The sequence below is a fragment of the Hemicordylus capensis genome, chromosome 5, assembly GCF_027244095.1.
Source record: "Hemicordylus capensis ecotype Gifberg chromosome 5, rHemCap1.1.pri, whole genome shotgun sequence".
NCBI classification, from domain to species: Eukaryota; Metazoa; Chordata; class Lepidosauria; order Squamata; family Cordylidae; genus Hemicordylus; species Hemicordylus capensis.
This window is the reverse complement of record NC_069661.1, coordinates 207,884,016-207,911,139: the sequence shown is the minus strand read 5'-3', so window position 1 is coordinate 207,911,139 and position 27,124 is coordinate 207,884,016. Positions and strand designations below refer to the sequence as shown.

Here is a 27,124-nt window from a genome sequence, read left to right as displayed (position 1 = left end):
TAGTACCAGCAGAAACTTTTAGATATCACACTTGAAAAACTTCCCAAAAAAGTACTTTCTATGAACTGCTGCAACCTCTAGTAATTTCAAAGACAAAGAAAGAGAGAGAGAGACTCTCCCTTTTACAAGATTTTTTTTAAAAAAACTAAAACTTGCCAAGCCTACATTATTGAATAAATTATTATGTCCCTCTCCCTCTCTGCTCCTGCACCGGTCAACCAGGTCGGTGGGGATGGGTTTCCTTCTCATTGCTTTGCATAGCAGCCTGTGGGTCTTTTTGATGTGTGAGACAGAGGCAAGAGTAGGATCTCAAGTCACACTATGGCAGCTGAACCCAGCCCTCAAGATCACGCTGTCATAAGGATATTTATTTCACCCCCAATATGTTGCTCCAGAACAAGTAATACAAGCAATATGTTGCTCAGGTACAAGCTGTAATATGCCGTTCTAATAAACTTTGTCTTTAGAGCTGTTGATCTAAAGAGAAAGTTAAACAGAACAAGTACACGCTGTTTTTACTTCCATTTGAGATATCTGTCATTAAGCAATTTAATGCTATCATACAGGATTTTAATGTTTACAGAGAGTAACGTTTAGCAAATATAGAAGTCACTGAAAGTCAATAATTAAACACAACACAAAGTATACTGAAATGGTTCTTCAAAATGGCTAACATTTTGAAAGCAAGTACTGTACTAATCTGTAGCTATTATTGGTTGTCATCTAAAGTAACAATGCATGTATGGAAGAAAGTTTTTCAGGCAGAACGGGGTGTGTGTGTGTGTGTGTGTGTGTGTGTGTGTGTGTGTGTGTTGCTCGATCCCCCTTTCCCTCTGCAGCCTTCTATGTCTATCAAAAATATGTCCCTGAGGTTCCCGCAGCCCTCAAGTACATATTTTTAGGAAGCCCAAATGGCTGTGAATGGAAGGGAGTGATTTGAAAAATTCCCACTGCAAACAAAATCTTTCTTCCATTCATTGGTCATCATCTGAATGTCAGCTATTATTATTAGAAATTGCATTTGCAATACTTAGTTATTTTGCAAAAATTGCAGTTATTACTTTGCAAGCATAGGCTTAAATTCTGAACTTGCCGATAAGTTCGATTGAAATGAATGGTGAAATCCCAAGGTTCAGCACTCAAATGGTGTGCTCGCTCAAGGGGGGGGTGTTTCCCCAATTTTAGGCAATCCTCTCTCTTTAACGTAGCTCCCCTTGCGTCATACTGCTCAGGTGGGTCTCCCAAGACTCAGGCATGAATTTTCATGCCATGTAGAAGAAAGAGAGAAGCAGGAAATCAGTGTTCCATTCATTGTACTGAAGCTAGGATCCAAGATACTGCATTAATTCAAAGACAAGAGTATGAAAGAGACCACATTGTAGACTCTTCCCTGAACTCTAAACTGGACTGGACCAGTTCCTTTGCCATTAAGAAGTTGACAGAAGATGTGACCAGAATTTGGTTCAATGAGGTATAATACATTGTGTGGAGATTAGAACTCAAAAGGCATATTTTCATTATGTAATTCTCTATTAAATATTCACAGACACAAGTTTGAAATAGTATAGAAAACTCTCAAATATACTATATATTTGTGATAATGATACATTCAAACTAATAGATTTGGAAATCAGAACAATTTGCAACAATGCTTTATGCTAAAAAAAAACCCACTATGTTTTTCATGAGTTTTTCAATTTCATGAATTGTTATAACACAATAGTACCAAGGGCTATTTCACTTCTTGCTACTGGTAATTTTGATTATTCACATAGTATATCAAGACTGATACACTTTTAAAAAATAAAATAAAAGCAGCTACATACATTAAAACAAAACAAAACAAAAAGCCCTTTATGTACCTGAAGACAGAATTGCATATGATAAAATATTGGTTTGTAGTACTTTCTAGTTCTGTACTTACAACTTAGAAAGATCTGGTATTGGAACAGCGATAGTATTTCAGTGCATCACATTCCTGCTAAATTTTCCAATGATCATTAGTATACTACATTGTATAAATTTCCTCAGTATAATTACAGCAGTGATGGGAAAACCACATAATTAAGATGCAAACCATATTTAACGGCAAATGTGATAACACAAGATAAATTGTGTGCTGAATCAAGAATATCTACATATATATCATACAAATAAGTACATGTAATGCATGACATAATAAAAATCACTTCACAGTTTGGTGAAGGTTAAAGTTTTTTCTAGAATTTGTTTTTGGCTCAAAATCTTGCAGTTATAAAAATTGTCACAGTCTTAAGATTTATTCCATAATCTGTAGCACATAGAGAATGCCAAGATTATCAACAGTCACACATACTTTGAAATTTGAAGACACATGTAATGATTTAAGATTTGTTCCATTTGTATAGAATGTTTGTAGGGGTTGACCAGTATTCGTATTCCACCACTAGGAGAAAGAAAGAAAATTCCCTCAATTATAAAAATAAAATTTGAATGCAGTACAGTATTAGCATATTATACACAGAACATGATTGATCAGGAACACTGGTTTTGTTTTTGTCCTCAAAAGCCTACACATTTGAGAAGTGCCAGAGGCGTAGGGAGGCTGGCAGCGACCCCCTGCCTCCCCCCCCACCTGAAGTCAGATGCAGGTGGCCAGCTAGCTACACCCCCGCATCAGACATGAGGGCATGGTCTTCTTCCCAAACGGGGCCACGTGGCCCGTTTGGAAGGGAATCAGCCTGCGCAGTGTTGGGCAGGGAGAGACACTCCAGCTGCGCTGCCAATGCAACACGGGCCAATTTCGGTTCCAAATGGAGCCACGCAGCCCCATTTGGGACAAAAATAACACACACACCCGCATCTGACATCAGATATGGGGGATGTGTCTGGGGCCACACTCTCGGCCCAACGGGTGGCAGCCTGGGTTCTTTGAACCCATTTGCTCTATGGTGGCTCTGTCCCTGAGAAGTGCACACTTTTCCTGTGTCAAACTTGTGTTTCAAAACAGACTGGCTCAGAACTAGACAGGAGCATTGGACACTCACCGTGAAGGCTTCTTCTTGTGGGGGACATCTCACCAAAACCTCTCACCAAAACCTCTTACCTGTGAGCTCCCCAGCAGTGGTCCCTCTAATTTTTTTCATCTCTGTGTGGAATGTGTTTTGTTCTGGGCAGCAGTATCAAGGCACTGTGTGCACACATGCATTCAGAGTGGAGCCTTCCTGATTCAACCTGAGCGGGATCCAAAATTAACTGAGCGGACATCAGAAAACGTGTGAGTGCGCGCACATCTTAAAGGGAACAGTGCTCCCCAGAGGCATCCGGCCAGCCACTGTGTGAAACAGGATGCTGGACTAGATGGGCCTTGTGCCTGATCCTGCAGGGCTGTTCTTAATGGGTTATCCTTCCCATGTGCTCCAGAGGCTAGATCTGCTCCACTGGTCATTCTGATCACACTGTGCTTGGACATTAGAAACTGGGTAGACCATTCTTCCCAGGCTCTTAAAACTTCAAGCTAATTAGCAAAGTCCTGCCTCTGGAGCATGTGGGAAAGATAACCCACTGGTGAGATGTCCTCCATACAGCAGCAGAGAAAGATGCATCTTCAACAGATATTTTATTTGAAACCAAGCAGTACTACTCAATGAATAAGTTAAAACTAGCTGGCCCGGGCGCAGAGCATCTGTGCCTCTAGTTCTCCCCTCCCCCCTCCCGTTCTCGGCCCTCCCCCATCCCTCTTGGCTCTCCCCTTCTGAGCCCCCCTTCCCTCATTCTCGGCCCTCCCCCTCCTCTCTCCTTCCCTTCCCCCGTTCTCAACCCATTTCAGCCGCCGCTTTCACCCCCCGCCACCGCTGCTTCTCCGCCTCCCCAGCCACCACTTTCCACAGCACCACTTTCTCTTGGCTGGCCAGCCATTAGCCTGCCTGTTCACTTTTCCCCCGGCAGCTCACTCACAAACTCTCACAAGAGCTTCAACGCATGGGATTAGCGACGGGTACATTTAAGAGAATTATATATAGAGATTCTGGCAATTTACTACAAATACAGTGATCACAGGAAATTAGTGTTTAATGCACAAACTGTTTTCAAATAAATTGCAAAATAGAAGTTAATTTCCCTTTTGTACACCATTAAAAAAAAAATCTTACCTTTATGTAACCTCCGGAAGAAACAAGCATCTTACTGTCAGGAGAAAAGCAAAGGTCAGTTACCCAGCCTCCATGTGCTGATTCTCCTTCATCTACTGAAGCACGGGAACATCGGTGAAGCAGCTCACCTCTTGAGACATTCCAAACCTAAAATATAAGCAATACAAAACAGACATGCAGCAGAATACTAGATATATTTCTAGTATCTTGGTGCTTGAAAGTTTCTTCAACCCACATGGCAGGAGATCCTACATCTGAAGTATTCCTGACATATTTGTTTATTCTTTTCTTGAACACCTCCACAACTTAGTAAGTGTATCTTAATGTTCAGATTAAATCGGCCATTTCATGCACTTTTTTAATATATTCTAGAATCAATCCTTCAAAACCCTTCTTAAAACCCACCTTTTTAATGAAACCATTTACCCTTCCTCCATTGTCATTCCTACTACAATCAATATCTGGATTGTAAGCAGAGATCTGTCATCTCATTTATATAAAGCAGCATGTATTGTACATGAGTGACATAAAAACAACGTAATGAAGTCATTCTCACAACCAGACCTATCTGGGTAGGGCTGGTGGCGAGAACTGCTGGGATTGGGACCGATCCTGGCTCTCTTCCGATGGGTAGCTTGGGTTTTCTACCTGGGCCAAAAGTGAGGTACAAGGACGCACATGCACCCTCCTACCTCAAGGCCTTATCATGTGGAAGCCTGGGTTGCCGACAGCCCAAGCTTCCATAAAGCCAGACAAAATGAGCACCTGGCAGTGGGGAACTTGTGCGATGAGGGATGACACAGCCTGCTTCCCCCCTGCTCCTCACTGCTCTGGCATTTCTTGCGCACCAGTTGTGTGGGCAGGTGGCACAAGCAATACCAGAGTAGGCAAAATTGGGGGTGGGGGGAGGTTGTATCCTGCCTTCCCTCCAGCCCTGCTGAAAATGGTCATGTGAACGATCTTAATAAATCTTCAATTTAAAATAAAAGTTAACACTCTTACAAATTCACTCATGCACCCCAAGGTATGGAAATTGTAAGGTAAGGACCCTGCCTCATTTTCTGTGCCATACAAGCAGGTAGGATGTTGCACCCAATCTCTCATATTACATAACCAATATTTCCCATTATGACCGAAGAGCCTGCTCAGTCTTAACATCCACTGCCATCACTCAGGGGCTTCTTTCATCTGCATCTCTGGGCCTGCAGTCTTAACGTGGCATGCAGTTTCTTGTGTGAGCAAAACCACGCCTTTTAAAGTGCCAATTCTCTTCTACATATTTAGCAGGGGGAGAGCAATGGTTCTTATCCAACCCAAGAGCAGCAACCCTCCAGTGCTTATTGCTAGTGTACTTTGTGTTTCTTTTTAGATTGTGAACCCTTCTGGGACAGGGATTTATTTTTCTATGTAAACTGCTTTGAGAACTTTTTTTGTTAAAAGGGTATAAAAGTGATGATGATGATGATGATGATGATGATGATGTGTATGGCATGAACAAGACACAATTGAAAACCAAGTAACTATTTAGTTTAAAATAAAACTACTTAAAAATAGAATACATTTCTAGATATATTACTGTCAGCAACATTTAACACTGAAGTTATAGCACGAAGACAGTACGCCTTGTTTCAAACTCTCTTATTTTTTATGGTTCTGCTTTTTGACCTCTCTCTTATGTCACCCTAGTCTTTACAATCCAACTGACCTATTTATTTCCAGCCTTATTTCTTACTCTCCTAAAATATCCTAACTGGCTTCTTTACTTCCAGCCCTAAACCCAATTCTTTTTCTAAAGATATCCACTGACACTCTCCCTCTCTAGCTACTAATTGCTGCTTCTTTCCCAATATTTTAACAGTGGTTTCCCTCCTAATGTGCAGGGAGCCTTCCTTGTCAAGCAACTGTATCCATCTCCAAAACCTTAACTTTTTAGATGATACATTTTAAAATGATCTCTCTCTCTCTCTCTCTCTCTCTCTCACTCTCACACACACACACACACACACACACCACACGTCACACCTACTAATCCTCTTTTCTTTAGGATTAAACATATCCAGTCTTCCTAAGTTATCTTTTTGACATTATCATAGTTACTATTGAAATCCTTCTCCATCACTGTAATATCTTTCTTGTAATGTGATGACAAAACTTAAATTCAATTCAACAATCTCCCAGCACTAAAGAACCACAGACCCATTTTTGCAAAAAATAATGTTCTAAACAGTAAACCCACAAATGTTACCGTCCTATTTTCTACACTAAATTGTTTAAAAGAAGATCATTTTAAAGTAACAAACTGGAATACCCTTATTTCTCCATTGTCATCTCCTGTGGCCAACAATTCATTATCAAGGGAGAAAGTGCAGCACCTCACACAGCCTTCATGACCATTCAGCGTATGAAGAGCAGATGAATTTTCACAACTCCAAATCTAAACATTAAAATGTTAAACAAGATTTCATTTACAATCGAGTATTATTAGGTTCATTACAAACATTCTAGCTATACAAGACACAAGAGTGAAAGCTATATTCACACTGCATACATACAGATTTTGACTGAACATAACTAAGTATCCTTTCAAACAATAGCAGCTGTGATAGTGTAAAAAGAAGTAGAGCTCCCAGATCTATGCAGAGATGAGGTGGAGTTAGGGAGGGGAAGAACTTGAATACCTCTCCTAAGCAAATCAGACATAAACCGTGGAGGTCTTTTCAGAGCCTGCACACCTTTTGAAAGTCTTTCTCCTCAGTCATGTTAGGATATCCAAATTCATCATTTAAGTCCATTCAAAAAAAGGCCATATTAACGCCAACAAAGCCCAGAAGCTGTTTCAAGTCAAATACCAAAATTAACAGTCCATGGGTGGTTTTTTTACTCAGTTCAGACCTTCTCAATTTGAGACAACCACAATTTGATCCCCTTTTCAGTTTTCTAGAAGCCTGAACATTAATTATGAACTTCAAAATGGGTCCATAATGGATGGATCATAAATGAGATTTATGAAATCTCATAAATGAGATTTATGATCCACAGATCATGGTCTTGCAGGGGGCCAACACCCTGCTCAATGCAGGAAATCCAGAGCTAGAACATCCCCAAGAGATCACTGCCTAGCCTCTGTCTGAAGACCTTCAGCAAGGGAGAGCCAACCCCAAGTAACTGATTCTATTGTCAAACTGCTCGTACTGCCAAAGACGTTTCTCTTAATGTTGAAGATCTAAGCCCATTAGATCTAGTCCTGCTCTCTAAGGCAGCAAAGAACAAGTCTGCATCTTCTATGGACACTCCTTCAGGAATGTGAAGAGTGCTATAACATACCTCCCCTCGGTTTTCCCTTCTAAACAGATTCAGTTCCTTCAGCCTTTCCTCAGACGGATTGTCCCTTTCAGATCTTCATTGCCCTCCTCTGAACCCATTCCTATTTGGAACAGGATCCCATAGGAAATAGCATACTGATTAGACAAGATGTATTTTTATGGCAACTCTTGAAATCCTGGTGTTAGTATAATATGTGTGACCACAGCTTTTTTTGGTGCCATGGTTTTCTGGATTCCTCCCCTCTGGGTATCCATTCAACATCAAAGTGTCTGACATGAAACACGGGAGCTTTCCAGAGGATTCTAAAGCACTTTTTACGGTTACACTGCCAAATGCAAGACACCAACCTGGCCTTTCACCTTCCTGTTACACTATATATTCTGAGATTATGCTCAGTGCTCCCATGAAACCGCACTGTAGAAAAGGATCAGTAGTAATGGCTTCTCATTTATGGAAGCTTTTTGATCACTAGTGACCTTATTGAAGGACTCTCCTTCCAAAGAAGGCCAGGGTTCTTTGGAATAGAACCCTGTCCTGGATTATTCTACCTATGACACGAAAGAGCTGTCCAGAGTGCTGGAGCTGATAAATCCCTAATTTAAATGAACACTCTATTTCCAATGTAAACCTAGACCTTGTAACTAAACATATGGTATCCGATTCACTTTCATCAGCTGAAGCTTAAGAACAAGAAGCTAGTATATATATATATTATTTCTCTTTATTTTTATATTTTTAATTGTCTGTTCTTAATGTTTTCCTTCATGCTCTCATATTCACATACTACTTGTTTAAGGTTAATAATTAATTTGTTTAAGATAAGCTTTATGGAACCCCAAAATTTCTAATATTGCTCTGGTCAAGCTACTAAATAGAAGTTTGGGGAGAACGTGTAGCTTTAAGCTAGGAGAACAGAACAATACTAGTACATTTACTATGTATTTACTATGATGCTTCTCCCAGGTACCAATGATCTAGGAAAGCTAAAAAAAGAAAGTCACTGGATAGTGGCAACCAGTGCTCCCTCCAGTTTTTTTCATCTGTGTGCAGAATGAGTTTTGTTCAGGGTGGCAGTATCAAGGCAGTATGCGCACATGAATTCAGAGTGGGGCCTTCCTGGTTCAACTTGAGCGGGTTCTAAAACTAACTCAGTGGACATCAAAACCCTTTTTGAGTGTGCACACATTTTAGAGGGAACACTGATGGCAAATGAGTAAATTTGGGTGGCTAAGAGAGAAAAACAGTAATTCTAAGATACCAATCTCCTTTGATTCACTGAAAAGGAATGTGGGAAGTTCAACTATAACTGTTGAAAGCATCTGTGACAAGAAATGCCTAGAATCTGTCCCCCAGAAACATCATAACTGAACATCTGTTTAGTTGTACATAGGAAGTGGAAGAGCACCGAACACATGCCCTGAGGTGCAGGATGTGTTCCTTCATTTCCAGTCGACATGCATATCTATGTGGGAAGACTGGATAGGGATAAGGGAGCATGCATGGGTCTTCCTTTGCACACAGCAGCCTGACACGGTGACTGTCCATGTACCATATCAGGGAGTGGAGATCAGGGCTCTTATGGGCACTACATCATTGGTAACTGGGTTGAGCCATGACTTGTTTTATGCATTTTAAAATATTTCTAGCCTGTCCTCTTCTGAACACTGTAAAAACACAATCCATGAAAAACACCACCACCAAAATACAACAATAGTGTAAAAAGCACTAGTAAAATAGATGGGTAGAAACAATCACCAGTCCAAAAAAAGCCACAAACTGCAAAGAATGCAGGGCAGAAGATGTCAGGGAGAGTTGTCTTCAGCTGCCAAGAACTTGCAGGAAGAACAGGTTGCTCACCTGTAACTGATGATCTAGTAGAGCTCTGACAACATCTATAAGAATGGGCTCTATGCCTGCGCGGAGACCACATTGTAGCCATGACGCAGCTTGTCAAGGCATCCAAGCCATGCCACCACGTGTGCAGCGTGCTATTTAAGGGTGGCTGGACATCACATTCCTCAGTTCTTAGACAACCGCCAAGGACGACAGCCACAGGTGAGTTCGGCAATGTTGACAGGTAGAGCCAAGGGCAATGGCACACACACAAGTATGCACATAGCAGAGTACTACTGCAGAGGGGTGGATCGGGAGGGTCTTATAGATGTCGACGGATCTCTACCAGATCATCAGTTATAGGTGAGCAACCTGTTTATTTGGATTGATATCCGTTGAGAGCCATAAGAATGGGCAATTAGCAAGCTCCCAGAGGAGGAGGGTGCAGAAGTGCTATTGTAACACCCTTTTAAGTATGCTTTTCCTGAAGCTTGCCTCTGCAGCAGTGCACATCAATGGCATAGTGCTTAATGAATGGCATCTCTGAGGACCATGTCACTGCCTTACAGATTTCCAGGAAAGTGATCCCGGAGAGGTGTGCTACTGAGGAAGCATAAGCCCGAGTGGAGTGGGTCTTGATGGCTTCTGGTGAAGACTTGTACTGGAGCTGGTACGTGAATATGATTAGCTCAACTAGCCACCTTAAAGACGCTGTCTGGATATACAGGAGCCCTTGGTAGCACCCTTGTAGGCAACAATGAGACATGGTGTAGTTCTAAACTCCTTAGTACGGAACAGGTAGAACAGGAATGATCAACGCACATCTAGACAGTGCATGGGTAATTACGCCTGGTTGAGGGTTTCTGTTGATTAAGCAGAATCTTATTTAGGAGCTTATTCGCCAGGCGGACAGACAAAGCGTGTTGATGTCTGGGTGAAAGATGAGCCCTCTGATGTGGGAGAGGTCTGGTACCTGAGGTAGATGGTGGTACCAGTTCCTCGAAAGTTTGTGTACCTGTGGAAACCAAGGTTGCCTTGGCCATCACAGTGTCACAAGGATATAAGTTGTCAGTTTGGACAGGAGATGAAGTACCACCCTGACGATCAGCGGTTGGGGTGGTAAAGTGTCTCCCTCGACCAGTCTAGTTGGAAAGCATCTCCCAAGGACAGGTGATTGTGTCCCACTCTGGAGCAGAAGCGGGAGCGGGCGCATTTTGTGTTTTCGGAGATCGTGAATAGGTCTATCGTAGGCTGCATCCAGTGGTGGAACGGGGGTTATGTACTCTGAGTTGAGTTCCCACTCATGCTGTTGATCCTGGAGAAATACACGACTCAGATCGTCCACCAAGACATTCCCCAGGTCCTTGATATGAACTGCCACTGACACCAACTGACATGGTGTTGTATGCACATGTGCCACAGTTGAAGACAGAGCACACAATGTGCAAGACACAGTCCCGCCCTGGTGGTTAATGTAGGCCTGAGCTGTCGTATTGTCGAAGTGAATCTGGATGGTCCTACCCTGTATGAGAGGCAGAAATGCCTGAAGTGCTTAAAAGACAGTGAAGTGCTTAAAAGACAGCTCTAGAAAGTTGATTCTGTTGTGTTGTCCACTTTCCCTGTATTTGGCAACCTTCGCAGTGAGATCCCCAGCCCAGAAGGGCTGCATCTGTTGTGATCTAGAGAGATGGTAGTGGAGTTTGGAAAGGGACACCTTCCAGAAAGTTTCTGCTGTCTGGCCAACATGACAGTGAACTCAGGATCTGTGGTGAGAGAAGCAGGCATTCCTGCTGGCTGTCCATGACTGGATAGAATAGTGACAGAAACCATAACTGGAGTTTCCACATCTTCAGCCGAGCAAATCAGATCACTGTGTTGCAAGAAGCCATCAGACCTAGAAGTTGTTGGATGGACTGTGCAGGCTGCGAAGACTGCTCTTGGAAGTGACGCACTAGGCTCCGAATGCGGAGATATCGCTCCTCTGGCTAGAATGCTTTTTGGCTTGTCATGCCCAACACGGCTCCTATATAGGTGGTGACCAGAACCAGTTCCAAATGGGATTTTTTCCAGTTGACCTGGATGCCTAGGTCTTGGAGAAAGGTCAACACATATTGGATCTGCAAAAGTAACTCGCTTTTGTCCTTAGATGTCAGGCGTCAGTTGTCCAGGTACGGGTAAATTGAGACACTGTGCGTCCTCAAATGGGCGATCACCACCACCACACGCTTGGTGAAAACCGTCGGGGCGGTGGACAGTCCAAAGGGCAAGGCATTGTATTGGAATACTTGGCGGCCTACGGTGAACTGCAGGTATTTCCTGTGATTTGGTCTGATGCTAATATGGAAATAGGCATCTTTGAGGTCCAGCGTAGCAAGCCATTTCTCCCCGTGGACAAGTGGTAATATCTGTCGCAACGCAATCATACGGAATTTCCTGATACACATGAATTTGTTTAGGTGGCATAGGTCCATAATGAGGCACAGACCCCTGTCCTGCTTTGGAATCTGAAAGTAGCAGGAGTAGAACCCATCCAACAAGAGGCTGAGTAGATTTTATGTACCAAGAAATCCAACTTCCTTCCTTCCTTTTCAGGCAGAACTATGTGCTGTTTCCCAGATTTGGAAGATGCACACTTCAAATCACTAACAAATTGGGTGCTGGGTGCGTTAACAAGTAAGAGTTGTCTCTTTTTTTGGTATCCTGTACAAGCTTTCCAGGTGCTTAGATGTGGGGGTTGATGTGTGGATCACCTTCCTTGCACACTTTGCTGCTCTAGTAATGACTGGGAGCATGGGTAAAGCCACCGGAACAGTGTTTTGAGTCTTTATCATAAAGTTATAAACTTGGTCATCAATAATTCGCAATTCAGAGCGCAAATCCAGACCCAACGCCTCTGGCCATTGCGCGGACATGCTTGTGGTAGGACTTCAACTCCTCATTAGGAGAAACATAGGCTGTTGGGGCCACATCCATAGGGGGCTCGACCAATGTCTTCTCTCCCTCCGGGTCAGATTTGAAGTCCGAGGAGCCATAGTGCTGGGACGGCTGACTGTGTGTGGAGGACAACTGCACTGAAGATATTGGCCCAGTCTGTGTGGCAATGGAGCGCGTAGATGAGACCACAGTTTGAACGGCCCTCTGCATTGTAGGCAGGGTATCTGTCTGTGATGCTGTAGAAGTTGATGGTCGCAAGGATGGCACTGTGAAAGTAGAGGGAAGAGGCACGTATGGCTTCCATGGCTGAGGCCTATCCGAGTAAAGGTAAGGTGCACCTGGTGAGGAGGACCCCAAGAGGGGAGCTGAGTCGTCGGCCGCTGATGGGTCACGCGTGAATCCGCAGGTGTGCCATGGAAGGGGACCGAGCAGATGTTCCACCAAGAGAGAGGCCAGTTGTGGAGTCACAGCAGGAGGCGCTTCAGCAGATAAGAACCCCTTGAAGGTGGATGTCAAAGGAGTGCTCGAAGACAAGTCTAAAATGGAGAGTATGGTACATGTCGTGGAAGGGTCAAGTGCGGCAACCAGAGCAGCAGTCGAGTCATCGGCCTTGAAGACTGGCAATGGAGCCTGGAGGCTTTGAACTACCTGCTTAGACATAGAGACTACTAGCATGTGAAGAGTTGAGGCCGGCAGTATCGGAAGATGCATCGTTGGCGTCGAAGGTGCAGACGAACAGAGAGAGACTGGTGCCAGCGAAAGCTAGCGTGCCCTCGAGACCGACAATCCTGACATCAAAGGCTGATTGAGTCGATGTCGAAGAGTTGCCGCCAACGTCGTGAGGACAACATTGACGGCCAGCTGAAACGTCGCTGGTTGGATCACAGTCAATGGAGGCTCTTGAAGACTGGTGGGGGAAGGCATCTGGTCACCTGTCAGGTCAATGAGGCGTTGACGTTTTTCGGGCCGTGTTGATGGCCGTTCAACACTGTGATGCTTAGACGACTTTGACATGCTTGACACAGAGTCAGTGCCGTAGTTGCGGTGGCCATTTCTGGAACTCGAAGACTGTCTATGTCGATCCACAGTCAAAGCTGAAGACTTCGATGTTGAGGTCGACATCGAGGATTTGTGGTGGGCTGACAGTGTCGAGGTTGACGAAGGTCTCTGGTGACCCGGTGACAAGGTAGACGTCAAAAAAAATTTCTGAGCTTACGATGTCGTGGCGGGCCCCTTCGATCCCGATTTTGTTGAGGTCAATGGAGACACCAAACTAGGCGGCTTCCATGGCGATTCTGATTTTGGCAGTAGATTTTGGCAGTGTTTTGTGCGGCGTCCCCGGTGTTGAGGGACTTAAGACGTCATCATATATTGCGGCTCTCAGCCACAGTGTCCTGTTTTTATGGGTTTCCTTACAGAACGAGAGGCAAATTTTACACGCCAAAATGTTATGTTCCTCACCTAAGCATATCAGGCACAAATCATGCAAGTCCTTAGAGGGGAGTTTGGCCCTGCAGCCCTCGCACCTCTTGAAAGACTTCTCCTCAGCCATTTAACAATGCAGCGGTAGTCAAGTCCGTTCCAAGGTCTAAACACCAATTGTTGTCCCTCAGCCAGTCCAGGTCATACACAATCAAACTCATCAGCCAGAAAAAAGGATCATACACGAAGAATCCGGAATAGATTTTGCTTGCTTGTTTGTTTTAGAAATTGAATTCACAAGGAACTTTCTGATGAAGGAGCGGCAGACCGACGTCCAAATGCTGAGGCGGTCGTTAAAGAACTGAGAAAGGCGATCTCCAGCAGCCCTTAAAGAGCCCCTGGTGGCGCAGTGGTAAAACTGCCGCCCTGTAACCAGAAGGTTACAAGTTCGATCCTGACCAGGGGCTCAAGGTTGACTCAGCCTTCCATCCTTCCGAGGTTGGTAAAATGAGTACCCAGAATGTTGGGGGCAATATGCTAAATCATTGTAAACCGCTTAGAGAGCTCCGGCTATAAAGCGGTATATAAATGTAAGTGCTATTGCTATTGCTATTGCTAAATAGCATGCTATACGCATGGGGGCGTGGCTTGGACGCCTCAAGCTGCGGCATGGCTACCGCGTCGTCTCCGTGCAGGCGCAGAGCCCATTCTTATGGATCTAGACAGATCTCTATCCAGATCATCCAGTTTTTGAGACTTTAGCTATACAAATAGCAGGTGGCTCTAGAAGGGTGTTCCAAAGTGTGAGGCATTCTCTGTAACTGAGAATGCTTGCTAGAACATCGCTACCAGCTGGTACTCAGCTGGAGACAATCCATGCAAAAGAGCCTTCTCCCAGTTCTTATAGTCCATGGACAGAAATACGTGATTTGAAATAAAGATGGCCGACAATGGCTTAGAAAGGCAAAAGCTCATAGGCAACAATCTATCTTTGGGGTCCCACTGATTTCAGTGCAGCAGAGAATTAAGGCATGTGTTTAAGCTTCCCATTCTGATTTGGATATAATCCATTAGGATTATTTTGGATAGACTTTGCCCTATGTTTTAGGGGCACAAGTTCTTTAGTGCACTTGTAAACATTTACCTACCTTGGCAGTCTTGTCAGCAGAGGCAGTGGAAAACATAATGGCATGTGGTGAAATAGCACAAGAAAGAATAGCATCTTCATGGCATATAATGTCTCTCTCCAATTTTCCAGTAACTATATTCCAAAACTGTAAACATTAACATCCATGAGTGAAAAATTCTACTGATATAAGCTTTTCAATAGAACACAAAAATGTAAGCTTTACTTTAGAATTATTTAGCAGCAGATGGCTTTTAAAAATCGTCGATTGAGTATTTTGCAATTAGAGACACCCAAATTATTATTTTAAGACCATTTATATATTTTCCCCTCCCGCTTATATCAGATGTTCAAGTCAAGTCACAAAGACATTAAAAATACATTTAAAAATACATTAAAAGGCAGTGTGGTGTAGTGGTTAGATGAAGATCTGGGGGACCGGGGTTCAAATTCCCACTCAGCCATGAAACTTCACTGGGTAACCTTAGACTAGTCACTCTCTCAGCCTAACCAACCTCACAGGGTTGTTGTGAGGATAAAATGGAGAGATCATTTTGAGATCCTTGGAGGAAGGGTGGGAAATAATTCTAATATATAATATATACCAGACTTTTGTAATTTTCTTGGAGGACAAAGCTTAAAACCTTTATCTACCTGAAAACTGCACCCAATACCTAGCTTCAAGTGAACAAGCCCTATATAATCTAAATAGCCAGTCAAACCCATTATTCAGGTAGAATGCCAAGTCTAAAATAAATGAAATTAAAAGTATGTTAAAAAAAATAGGATTTAACAACAACATCATATAAACACTACTCAAAAGTAGCATATTATCTTCCCAGATTATAAAAGATTATAAATAAAAATGATAATATTTTAAACACTACTAGATGGATTAAATTCTCTGTGGTAAATTAAGTTAAATTCTCTGTGGTGGCCCTTAGGTTGTGGAATGCCCTCCCCTCTGAGGTGAGCCAAGCTCCAACATTGTGCACATTCAGGAGAATGGTGAAGATGCACCTGGCCTTTGACTAGAGATGTAGAGGTTCTTCCCCTCTCAGACACTGTTTTTGTTACTGTATTTTTGATTTTATGATATTGTATTTTAATTATGTTTTATATTGGTTTTATTGTAACCTGCTCTGAGACCTTTGGGTATAGGGCGGGCAAGAAAAGTAAATACATAAATAAATTAGTAGACCCGATTTAAACAAACATTAGGCTTAGGCACATGTATATCAACCATGGTTAGACCAGTATTTTTAAGCTTTTAGCATACCTCTCTCATGCTCAGATACACTGGGTTTCTCCAATGTAAGTGGCTGATAGTGAAATACTCCTTCAGCCTAGAAACAGAGCATTTATATACCTATACAAGACCACACAACTGTGCAAACACAGCTGTGAGATAGAAGGCTATTGGAAATAATGGCCCTCTATTGCACGACTGCATTTATGCAATTGTGAGGTCGTGCATAGGAGCGCCCTTGCACATCTGCACAGATGTTCCATTCCTAGGCTGCCATAGCCTTGCATAGTATGTCAGTGTGAAGAAATGAGGCCTTTACCTCCTCTTTGTGCTTTTCAAATTTTTTTTATTATATATGTAATTGCTTACTCTCTGTGTTCTGTATTAAGAAGCTGTGCAGGGGCCAAAATTTCACAGCTCCTGTTCAGCAGTTTGGTCTGTGAAGGAAAAGAGTTCTGCTGTTTAATTTTTGAAGGAACAAGAGGGTTTGAACTGATTGGCTATATTTTTAAAATGGAAGAAACTTGAGTTTATTTTGATTGGTTTATTTAGCAAAAATGGAAGGGAGACAGAATAAAAGGAGGCTTGCCTGCAGCAGAAAGTTAGTTAAAGCGGGAGGAAGAGTTTAAATTTGGAGTTTAAAAGTTGGGATTAAAGCTGACTAGAGGTAAGACACTGAGAGCCACAGCTGGAACAGTGAAGAGGCAAGCAGGAGAAAGCTGACTGGGACAGTCAAAAGCAGAGAGCTTGAAATCACTAAGCTGGAATTGCTACAGCAAAGGAGAGACAGAAACTACTAGGTGAAAGCAGTGAAGGTGCTTGGAAGTTTTGGGAGAAGCTACCCTTTGCACACCTTTTGAAACTGTTGTTGAGTGCAGTTTGTATAGGCTATTGGTCTTGGCTATTCTTTGCTTTTCTTGTGCTTTTGCTCTATCTGAAACTTTTTTTTATATAACTTAATATTACTGAACTGTTTTGAAATTAAGAAAATTTTGAACCAAGTAAACATTTTGTCATTTTTTGGAGCTTTCAATAGTGTCTCTGTCAATTATGTTTTCCCACCCCACACCTACTTGCCTAAATTACCACTCTACCTTTTTGTCAAGCTGAGACACGGAGGCTCCAGTGAGTGGATGGTAGAGCCAGTCAAAATAACTCCACCTGGTGACAGCGAATTGTCTTATGCAATTTTATACCAGCTGGGGAGGCAGTACCCTCCACAGTCAGGCATCATGGCTTTCACTCATATAGTTTTTCACCAATACACTATTCACAACAAAGAATTTTGCTCTGGGTGCATCTAACTTTTGTTGGTGGGGAGATTTTACATTACTTGAATTAGATTTCCAGTAACTTAACTACAGGTACTTCTCTAAGTTGCCAGCACTTTAATTTATTTACCTTAACTGTCCCATCAAATGACCATGAAAGAAGACTCGGGTGTCCTAGAACATGAAAACTCTTGACAGATTCCTTGTGGCCTTTCAGGAGAATGCATTCATCTGACTGCCATTTCCATACCTAATTAAAACAAAAATAAAAATGGATTAAGAAAGGGAATTTTTGTTGCCTCTTTCATGGTTTGTCTCTTACGTTCTCTTTTGGGGGGAAATGATCTCCTGAGGCAATTAGGTCAGGTAGCTGATATACAGAAATTATAATTTAGAATGACATCATCATAGGAATAAAGTTTCATTCTCTGAAGGGAATGGAAGTTTCAGTTGTTCCATGAGTTTTCGTCTAGTCTACTAGGCACTACAAGTGATACTCTTGTTCAATAGGGTTGCCAGAGGGACCTTTGCTCTGTGTACTAACGCTGAGAGAGGCTAAATTGTGCATGCAGGACAGGGTCTTCTCTGTTGTTGCCCCCAGGCTCCAAAATGCTCTCCCAGTGAATGTCCACTCTTTGACATCTGTGGCTGCTTTTTTAAAACAACAACTACTACTACTAAATACATTTTTATTTGTTCAGGCTTTTACTCCTTAGGAACTGCTGGATCTCTCAGCTTTCCTGCTTCTATTTGTCTTTTGGTGTTTTATGGTTTTTACTGCTTAACTGATTTTAAGGTTTTAAATGTGATTTTAATGGAGTTTTATTGTATTTTAACTTTTGTAAACTGCCTTGGAATATCTTATGAAAGGCGGTATAAAAACTGAAAACACAAGTAAATTATTATTTATTTAATTAATTTATATACCACTTGATTCCAAAGGCTCTAGGCAGTTTACAAAACACACAATAAAAACCTCATAAAACCAATTATTAAACAATTAAAATTTAAAACATTCAAAGATTACCACAATTAAAACTTTAAAACATTCAGAGATTATAAAAATATAATAAGTGTAAATAAATAAATCTAATGAGATGCAGTTCATTACAAAATATCACATAACATTAGGACTCAGTGAATATATCCAACCGATGAATACAGATCTGTTACATCCATATATCATTCTATTACTCATAAAAATTGAGGGCTTCCTAAATCTATGATTTTTGTACTTCTATAGACAATGAAGAACAACATTTACTGCTCTCCAGCTCTCTACCAAGGAGTCCAAAAATACTGTGAGGCACTAGCACTCCTCCAAAGCACAGTGACTCATGAAGGTTCAAAGTTCAGGATTGGGGGTGGGGTAATCATCTCTGTGCTTCTGGGGAACTCTGAATGCCCTAAAAGAGCAGTGTGACACAGATGCCTGCCAGCCTTCCTCCCAAGCATAAAGCTGAACAAGGCTATTGCCCCTGCAGTCACGTATGTCTGAGGTGCACCCAGTCCCTGCGGATACAGCAGGCTGCTTGGGCAATCCCTCACTACCTCCCAATTCAGAAGAAATACTGGGGCTTATCCATGTCATGTTCCCAAGGTGTTTGGGGGCATTTCTGAAGCACAAAGCAATTGCAGTGATGATCCATGGATCTCACTGAGATTGGAAGTATCTGAAGAGAAAGAGCAGAAGCTACAAGAAAGAGCATAGCTCAAAATACATCAGCAATTTTGTGGAGTGATGCAATAAAATAATTATCAGGCTCTTGGAGTTGCTCCCTCTCTCTTTTTGACTTATTGGTACTAATCCACCCACCCCTTCTGTTTGCATTAGTGGACCTCAGGGTGAAGGAATTCCTTTTAATTCCTAGTTGCTACAGCAACTGACCCATTTCAGAAAATGTGGGATAGCCTGCTTCCTAGACAAGGTCAAGTAATCTATCCCTGACCGGCGAGGGCCTTCACTACAGCTGATCTTCCTGATGATCAATGAAGAGTTATATATTTTTCACACTTTAAAGGTTCATTTTTAAATCTTATACTGGGTGGAAGAAACAATTTTCTTATTTATACACTGCTTTTCAGCAAAGTTCTCAAAGCAGCTTACATAGCAAAAGAAATGGGGGAAAGGGTCCTTGCTCCAAGGGGCTCTTTAAAAACACACACACACACCCAAAATTATATCAATCTTATGGCATTACTTGCATGTGTATCTCCTAATGAAGTTATTGGGAAATAAATGTGTGTATAGGTCACAAGACAGCAATCCAATTAAGAGAGTCTGAGAAGTTAAAAGCAGTGAAATCGATATAGTCTGGCTGTGTTGTATTTTCAACTTTAAATATGAGAACATCTGTCTTTCACATGGCATTTGGTTTTTCACATGATCAGTTACAGAAATGACCAGAGCTCTGCATTATCTATTAAATTTCAGCAATTGTCATACAGCATTAATGTTATCAGATAACGGACCACTGAAGACTAAACTGTCAAAACAGTTTCCCAAAAGAATCCCACTAAAATTATGTAGAACCACTGCAGAGCAGAAAGTTGTTTCCTCCCCACGATACCTCATTCTAAAATGCCACATGTTACAAGTATAGAAAATCTAGAATGAAGAAATTAGCCAACTACAGGTAGACCTCGTTAATCGTGGTATCACTCTTCGTGGTTCCACATGTCTTCAGTCAGGGACCGACCTTAATGTCCACAGATATAAAAGGGTTAAAACCTACATATCTGAGGTTTCAGGGTGGCTGTAAATGCCCTCCAAGGTTATTTCCACCCACCATTTTGAGAAAAGGAGATCTCTTGTACCTCATTTAATTTTTTGTTTGTTTGTTTACATGATTTTCCACAGAAAAATTGTGGATTTAGGACTTGGGGGGCACTGCTAGACAGCTGGAGACCAGTGAAGCATGGTAGGTCACTTTATTCCCCCCCCGCGCTGTTTTTCACCCTTTTCTCCAGCCTCCAGGACTCTAACCCCCCTTCCCATTGCTGGAATAACTTGTTATGTGTGGTTCTATTATCCACAGCTGTAGCAAAGAACAGAAACCCCATGGATAACGATGTCCAACTGTATAACTGAAATTCCCCACTAATTTAATAAACTTTGGCTCATCTAATTTGTTTCATGTGATTCAAGAAAAACATGAATTCTGAATTGAATGAAGTTTTTTTCAGAAATATTACATTATCTCAGACAATAGTTTAAAACATTTCCACACCTGTATAGTTGAGTCATCAGAACTTGAAACAAGGGTCTTCCCATCAGAAGTAAACTGGCAGTGTTGTACAGCTTTTCTATGTCCAGTTCTGGATTTTAAAACATTCCTACTTGACAGGTTTAATACCTTTTTGAAGAGATCACACAATGGAATTTGAGAGTTCATTAGAAGATAAGAACTAAAAATACAAATCCACAAGTATTTTTAAAGAAGCCATAATATGAATGAGAATGTTCTGTCATTTAAAAGACTATTTTTACATAAAACATATTGATTTATTTGCACTAAAAGCAATGTAAATGGAAGGAAGAATATTAAAAACAGAAATTTCTGTTAGATCTCCTAACAAGAAATCTCCTGGATGATCTATAGGCATAACATGGATAGCAACCTGCTTGTCAATGATCTGTACATATTTCTATCTAATTAAGGCAAAAAGGGCAAGTAGATAAAATAAACAGGTTGCTTACCTGCAACCTTTGATCTTTTGGAGATCCCGTATCATTCACAATGTGTGCTTTGCACCCATGCAATCATCCCCACGGAAAGATTCACAAGCTTCTTGAAGTGTGGAGCATGCTTGGTATCTTTGGCACCAGAGCACTTTCTTGCTCAGTTCCTGAACAGCTGCTGTGTAAACTGGGGTTCATAAAACAGGAAGCAAGTACATATGTAAGGCGGGGAGGGTGGGCAGGTGTTGTGAATGATACCAGATCACCCAAAGATCAGAAGTTAAAGATAAGCAACCTGTTTATCTTAGTAGTGATCTGGTATCCTTCACAATGTGGGTGATTAGTGAGCTCCCCTAAAAGGAGGTGATCCCAAGGATATCAAGTTAGAGAACATTATTTAGTACTGCCTGCCCAAAACTAGCCTCTGCTACAGAACAGATGTCTAAGGTGAAATGTTTAACAAAGGGTAGGTCGGTAGACTGAGTAGCAGCTTTCTGAATGTCAGTGAAATTAATACCAAACAGGTGAGCTGCCGAGGTGGCCATAGCTCTCGTAGAATGAGCCTTAATCATGATGGGTGATTTTACTCCTCGTTTCTCATAACAAGTGGACCAGCCAGTCAAAGTCTTTGTCTAGATACAAGTTGGCTCTTGTTATCACCTTTGAAGGTGAGTCTATTAGACCTTCTAAAGTCCTTAGTCCTGTCCATGTAGATGAGACGCGATCTCTGGACACCCAAGGATTGCATTCTTGGGGTGAAAATGGATTCATAAAAATGGTACAGGTGAAACTCGAAAAATTAGAATATCGTGCAAAAGTTCATTAATTTCAGTAATGCAAATTAAAAGGTGAAACTGATATATGAGATAGACGCATTACATGCAAAGCAAGATAAGTCAAGCCTTAATTTGTTAGAATTGTGATGATCATGGCGTACAGCTCATGAGAACCCCAAATCCACAATCCCAGAAAATTAGATTACTACATGAAACCAATAAAACAAGGATTGTAAATAGAACAATATCGGACCTCTGAAAAGTATAAGCATGCATATGTATTCAGTACTTGGTTTGGGCCCCTTTTGCAGCAATTACTGCCTCAATGCGGCGTGGCATGGATGCTATCAGCCTGGGGCACTGCTGAGGTGTTATGGAAGACCAGGATGCTTCAATAGCGGCCTTCAGCTCTTCTGCATTGTTTGGTCTCATGTCTCTCATCCTTCTCTTGGCCATGCCCCATAGATTCTCTATGGGGTTCAGGTCAGGCGACCTTTGTTTCTGGGGGAAGGAGTGTCTTTGCGTGTATTGGAAGGATTTCCAGTAATATCTGCGCTCAGACCTGTTGTGTTGAAATCTAGGTCTGTCATACTTTTTAAAGTTATGGGAGTGTGATTGTGGAGTCGAAGAAGAAGGGAAGGTTTTCGCTGTGAATTTGGACTTTTTCATCTACTCCATCCTTTCATCAGTCTGGGAGCTAAATAAACCTTCTTCATCATGGGAAGATCTTCACCATGGGAGATCTTTTTGGCCCTCATATCTGGCGGGGTGGGGTGGGGATGAAGCCAAGCGTGCCTACAGAGAGAAATGCCACTGGCTAACATGCTAAACATGCCAAATGATGCTGGCTAACTGAGTCACAGAGACTTCATCTCTGTGAGGTGCTTAGAGGTTGGTGTGCAAGATCTACTGACTTTGAAAGCATCTCCTTAAACTTGGATCATACTGCTTCAGGAGCATCTTTTAGATCATTCTTAAAGATTTCTGCGACTGAATAATGATACTTAGTCAATAGGCCAGAAAATTCACTATTTTCATAGATAAAATTATCTCCCTTCATAGATCTTCCTTTTCATAGAAGAGGAACAATAAATCTTTCGGCCTAGTTTCCTACCTTCTTTGTCAATCAGGGTAGAATGTTTTCATCCTAACCTGTTGCCCATGACACAGTCTACCACCAATGAATTTGGTGGATGATGTTTAAAAAATAATTTGCAGTCTTGCACCCTGTAGAAGTTCTATAGGCATTTAGAAGCTGATATGGAAGACGACTGTACATTCCATTCCAAAGAGGCCGCATTGGGAGTACATCAGGGTTAGATGTAGCAGTGGAGGCAATGAAATCATAGACAGGGTCTTTTAACTTCTGGGGCTGGCGATTTTAGTTCTAAGCCAAGCACCTTGGCCATCTCAGCAACTTGTATGTGGTATGACAGTCTCCTCTGTTGGATAATTAGAGGGGTTGTTAGGCACGTTGTCAGGAGAGGGGTCTGACAGATTCTCCGTAAGTGTGGAGTCATCATCAGAATCAGAAGTAGAATTGTACTAGTCATCCAAACTCTGCTTTTCAGGAGCAGGAGCTATTTCCAGAGTTACTGTAGAGACAGTAGCTAGCCTGTTAGAAGAAGCCAGATGGCATGGTTCAGTGGGCTGTTCTGCAGGGGGCTACATCACAGGTGGGGAGTGCAAAGCACATTTGAAAGATAAGTCCTCCTGAGCAGATGATCTTTGACTTTGGGAACTGATGGTGGATTTCATTCTTTTAAGCTTCAACAGCCTGAATTCCTCATAGTCATAAGGGAGTGATGAGGAAGGCATTTAGTGTGGATCTTTGAACCTTCCTATCCTCCTGATGTACCCAGGATCAAAAGCACCTGGTGAACTCCAATAATCCATCCTCCTCCTGTAAGGGGAGTATATAGGGAGTGAGAAGTGGTGTCTCTCTTCCCGGGGTGATTAGGGAAATAATACGGGGAGCAGACAAGTGTTGGTACCCTCACTGTGGAGGCAGAAAGTGTTTTAGGAATATGCCGTGTGTTGGACCCAACATCTTAATCAATGTTGAGACCATGTAAGGAAAAACCATTAAAAGCTGATCTATTCTAGAGGATGTCGTTATTATGGATCCAGGGATGGAATCAATATCTTGTAGCAGAGGGAAATTCCTCTATACCGACAGCGCAAATGGGAAATGAGTCCTGAAGGCAGGTGACGTGGAGACTGAAAAAGGAGTGAACGGATCTTTAGGCGATGCAGGTTCAGCTGGAACCGGTATCAGCACTGGGGTTGGAGGGCATAGTATCTGTTCATATAAGGCAGCCCTTAAATGCAATTCCCTGTTTTCTCAGAATAAGATAAGCAAATTTTGCAGGTGCAAACATTATGCTCCTCCCCGAGGCAAAGCAGACTGAGGTTGTGTTTGTCGGAGGAGGGAAGAGTCCTGCAGCAGGAGGAACACCGCTTAATTTATTTATTTGTAGTGTCCATTAGACCAAAAAAGGCAAAGTAGTCCAATCCATGAGGCAAAGAGTAGTCAAAAACCTATCCAAAATCAGAGAAAAAACTATAGAGCAAACTGTTAAACTGTTGTCTTTCAGGAACCAAGCACAACCAAGGAGCAGATCCCGAGGGAAGTACTCGCAACAGCGTTCGAGAAGGAACTGAGCAAGAAAGCACTCTGGAGCCAAAGATATCGAGCATGCTCCCTACGCAAAAGGCAGAGCTTCAGAGTGCTTCAAGGAGCTTGTGAATCCTTCTGCAGGGACTACTGCACAGGTGCAAAGCCCACATTGTGAAGGATACTGGACCACCACTAAGATAAATATGTTTTCCATCAAGCAGTGATGCCCCCATGATTGAATCTGAGGAGTTGGAAGTCAGAAAAGTACATCATTTCTCTTTACTACAAATATGCCTAGGAAATCTATCTATAATTGACTATTTACTAAGTACTGTACTATTCTGTTCCAAATTGTAATACATCCTTTGTAAATCGTCTCAGATTCCTTTTCTAGGATAACAGTCAATTACCTGCAGAGAATTGAGTCCATAAATTCTCTTAAACCTAAGTGATCCACTTTATTCTCTAACACATATAGCTACTCATAGCTACTATGTCACTGAGTGGGACATTTACCATAAAAATCCAGAGATTACCTTCACTGAGGACACCTGTGCTTTTCATTTGGTAACTTCCCACAATCAGTTTTACTTCAGATACAGTGAAACAGTTTATTATTATTTTAACAATATAGGGATGGCTATGCAAATTATTTTTCTGCATCAAAGTAGTAACTAGCATCAGCAAACAGAATGTAACTATAATCTTATCTTGGGGGATGTCATCTACTCTCAGTGCTACAAACTAAATAAAACGGCAGGTCCATTCCTGTTGGACCTGAATTATCCAAGGCAGTTCCTTTTAAATAGATTTTCCTACAATGTAAGTTTTGGCTATGAAATTTCCAGTGTCATCCTGTCATTTTTTGGTACAGTGCTGGAAATGATCACAACTGGAAAACAGAAACCCAAACTACTCATTCAGAAACATGACTGATTTACCTTTACTGTTCCATTTTCCTCTCCAAAAGCAGCAGTCTGCAGATCTTCACTTAGACAACAGCAACAAATGAAAGTCTCCTGTGCTTCAGTCAGATACACAGCATGGCCAGTGTATCCATTAATGAGCTGCAATGCAATGCACAATTGGAAATTAATATTGTGCAATGCCCTTTGACTTTCAACAGAGCACAGCAACCTTAAATGATCTGTCCTCTCTACCTCAGTGATGATCTTCAATCATAATGGATACTTTAATGCATATTTATCATAAGTTTATCCTACCTTTCATCCAAGGAGCAAAACAGTACATGGTCTACCCACCCTCACCCAATTCACCATACTTACCAAAACGGCTACAAGGTAGGTTATGAAAAGAGAGAAGGATCGGCTCAAGGTCAAAGTAAGCTTCATGGTGTTACCACTCTTGTACACACACATCTATCTAAGATTTTGGGCCAGTTTGGAAGAATTTTACTAAAATCTGTACTTGCAAGCAGAACAAGTACAGTCTGGACAGAGGCAAGACAATGTTACGGTATCACAGAAGATTCAGAGGCAAAGGCTTTTGAAAACAAGAGATACAGTGTTTTTGTAATATACAAAATCACAATGTAAAATATGGTAGTTGACAACCTTGGTACAACTGCAGTTAACAAGGAGTGAAGGCAACTGCTTGGATGAAATCAGGAGGAAAAGAGAAGGAGAGTGTAAAAGCCCCATTAGCCTGGCATTTGGTGGACACTGAAATATGTGTGTGTGGGGGGGGGAGGAGATAATAAAGTACAGCTTTAATACTTGTCCTTGATCTGCTGTAGTGTACATGATGTCAAAAGGAGTGATTCCCATTTGAGAGTTGGGGAGAGATTAACTGCTCACTCTAGATCCACTGGTTCCCCACACAAGCCCAAAGGTTAGTTAGGGGTGGCTTGTCAACACTCAGATCAGCCTCATTAACATCTTGTTAAGGCAGCCCAAAAGCAAGTCCTCACAAGGAACATGCAAGGATAGTTATTTCAACTCAGCGGCCCACCACCCCACAGTTCAATGTTCCAACGTAGGGAGGGACTCAGAAGTCCAGTGATTTAGCTAAAGGGAGAGGATTCTAGCACACCATGGATGCTCAGCCAGGTATAAACTTTTGAATAGTAGAAGGCAACATGTGTTACTGAGCTCCTACAGCAAAAGATTTTGCAACCAGGCTGACAGCAGAGCCTTTTTATAGGTTTCTGTCATCTGCATGGTTCCAAAGTTGGATAACCATGAAGTTGGATAACTTCATGGAGGAGAGGTCTATCAACAGCTACTAGTCAAAGGGCTATAGGCCACCTCCAGCCTCAAAGGCAGGATGCGTCTGAGTACCAGTTGCAGGGGAGTAACAGCAGGAGAGAGGGCATGCTCTCAACTCCTGCCTGTGACTTCCAGCAGCGTCTGGTGGGCCACTGTGTGAAACAGGATGCTGGACTAGATAGGCCTTGGGGCCTGATCCATCAGGGGTGTTCTAAAGGCAAGAAAACGCAGAATTCAAGAGACAACAGGGGAACTCCTGGTTCCAGACTAGGAGAAGGTGTAGCTGCTATTCAGATGCAACACATAACAAAAGTTACCCTTTGTACTGCATCTACATAAGTGATTTAGGACTTGAAAGTGATTGCATTCCAGAGTGTGCCTTCCCTGCTTCTTGGGGTATTCTTTGTCTTTTAAGACTTTTGGGGTGTTTTTTTTTGTTGTTGTTCTTACCAGGAACACTGGCTCCATTAAGAATGCATGGAATTCGGGATGGGCATGCCATCTTTCCCTACATAGCTTATGCACAGGT

General features: G+C 42.1%; 1 protein-coding gene across 10 annotated transcripts in view; it reads right to left on the bottom strand.

Moving 5' to 3' along the window:
• Positions 1 to 347: 347 nt before the first annotated feature.
• Positions 348 to 27,124, bottom strand: part of APAF1 (apoptotic peptidase activating factor 1) — a 112,362-nt gene continuing 85,585 nt past the window's right edge. For 9 of the 10 annotated variants that reach the window (XM_053257843.1, XM_053257844.1, XM_053257845.1 and 6 more), the window contains 7 exons: positions 25,309 to 25,434; positions 20,520 to 20,645; positions 17,420 to 17,539; positions 14,792 to 14,917; positions 6,439 to 6,564; positions 4,131 to 4,277; positions 348 to 2,425 (listed from right to left, as the gene is read on the bottom strand). In XM_053257843.1, the coding sequence (XP_053113818.1) occupies positions 2,279 to 2,425; positions 4,131 to 4,277; positions 6,439 to 6,564; positions 14,792 to 14,917; positions 17,420 to 17,539; positions 20,520 to 20,645; positions 25,309 to 25,434 (918 nt within the window). In that variant the 3' untranslated portion in view covers positions 348 to 2,278. Of the gene's footprint in view, positions 2,426 to 4,130; positions 4,278 to 6,438; positions 6,565 to 14,791; positions 14,918 to 17,419; positions 17,540 to 20,519; positions 20,646 to 25,308; positions 25,435 to 27,124 lie in introns of those variants that run through there. The other variant, XR_008309053.1, reaches the window with a different exon arrangement.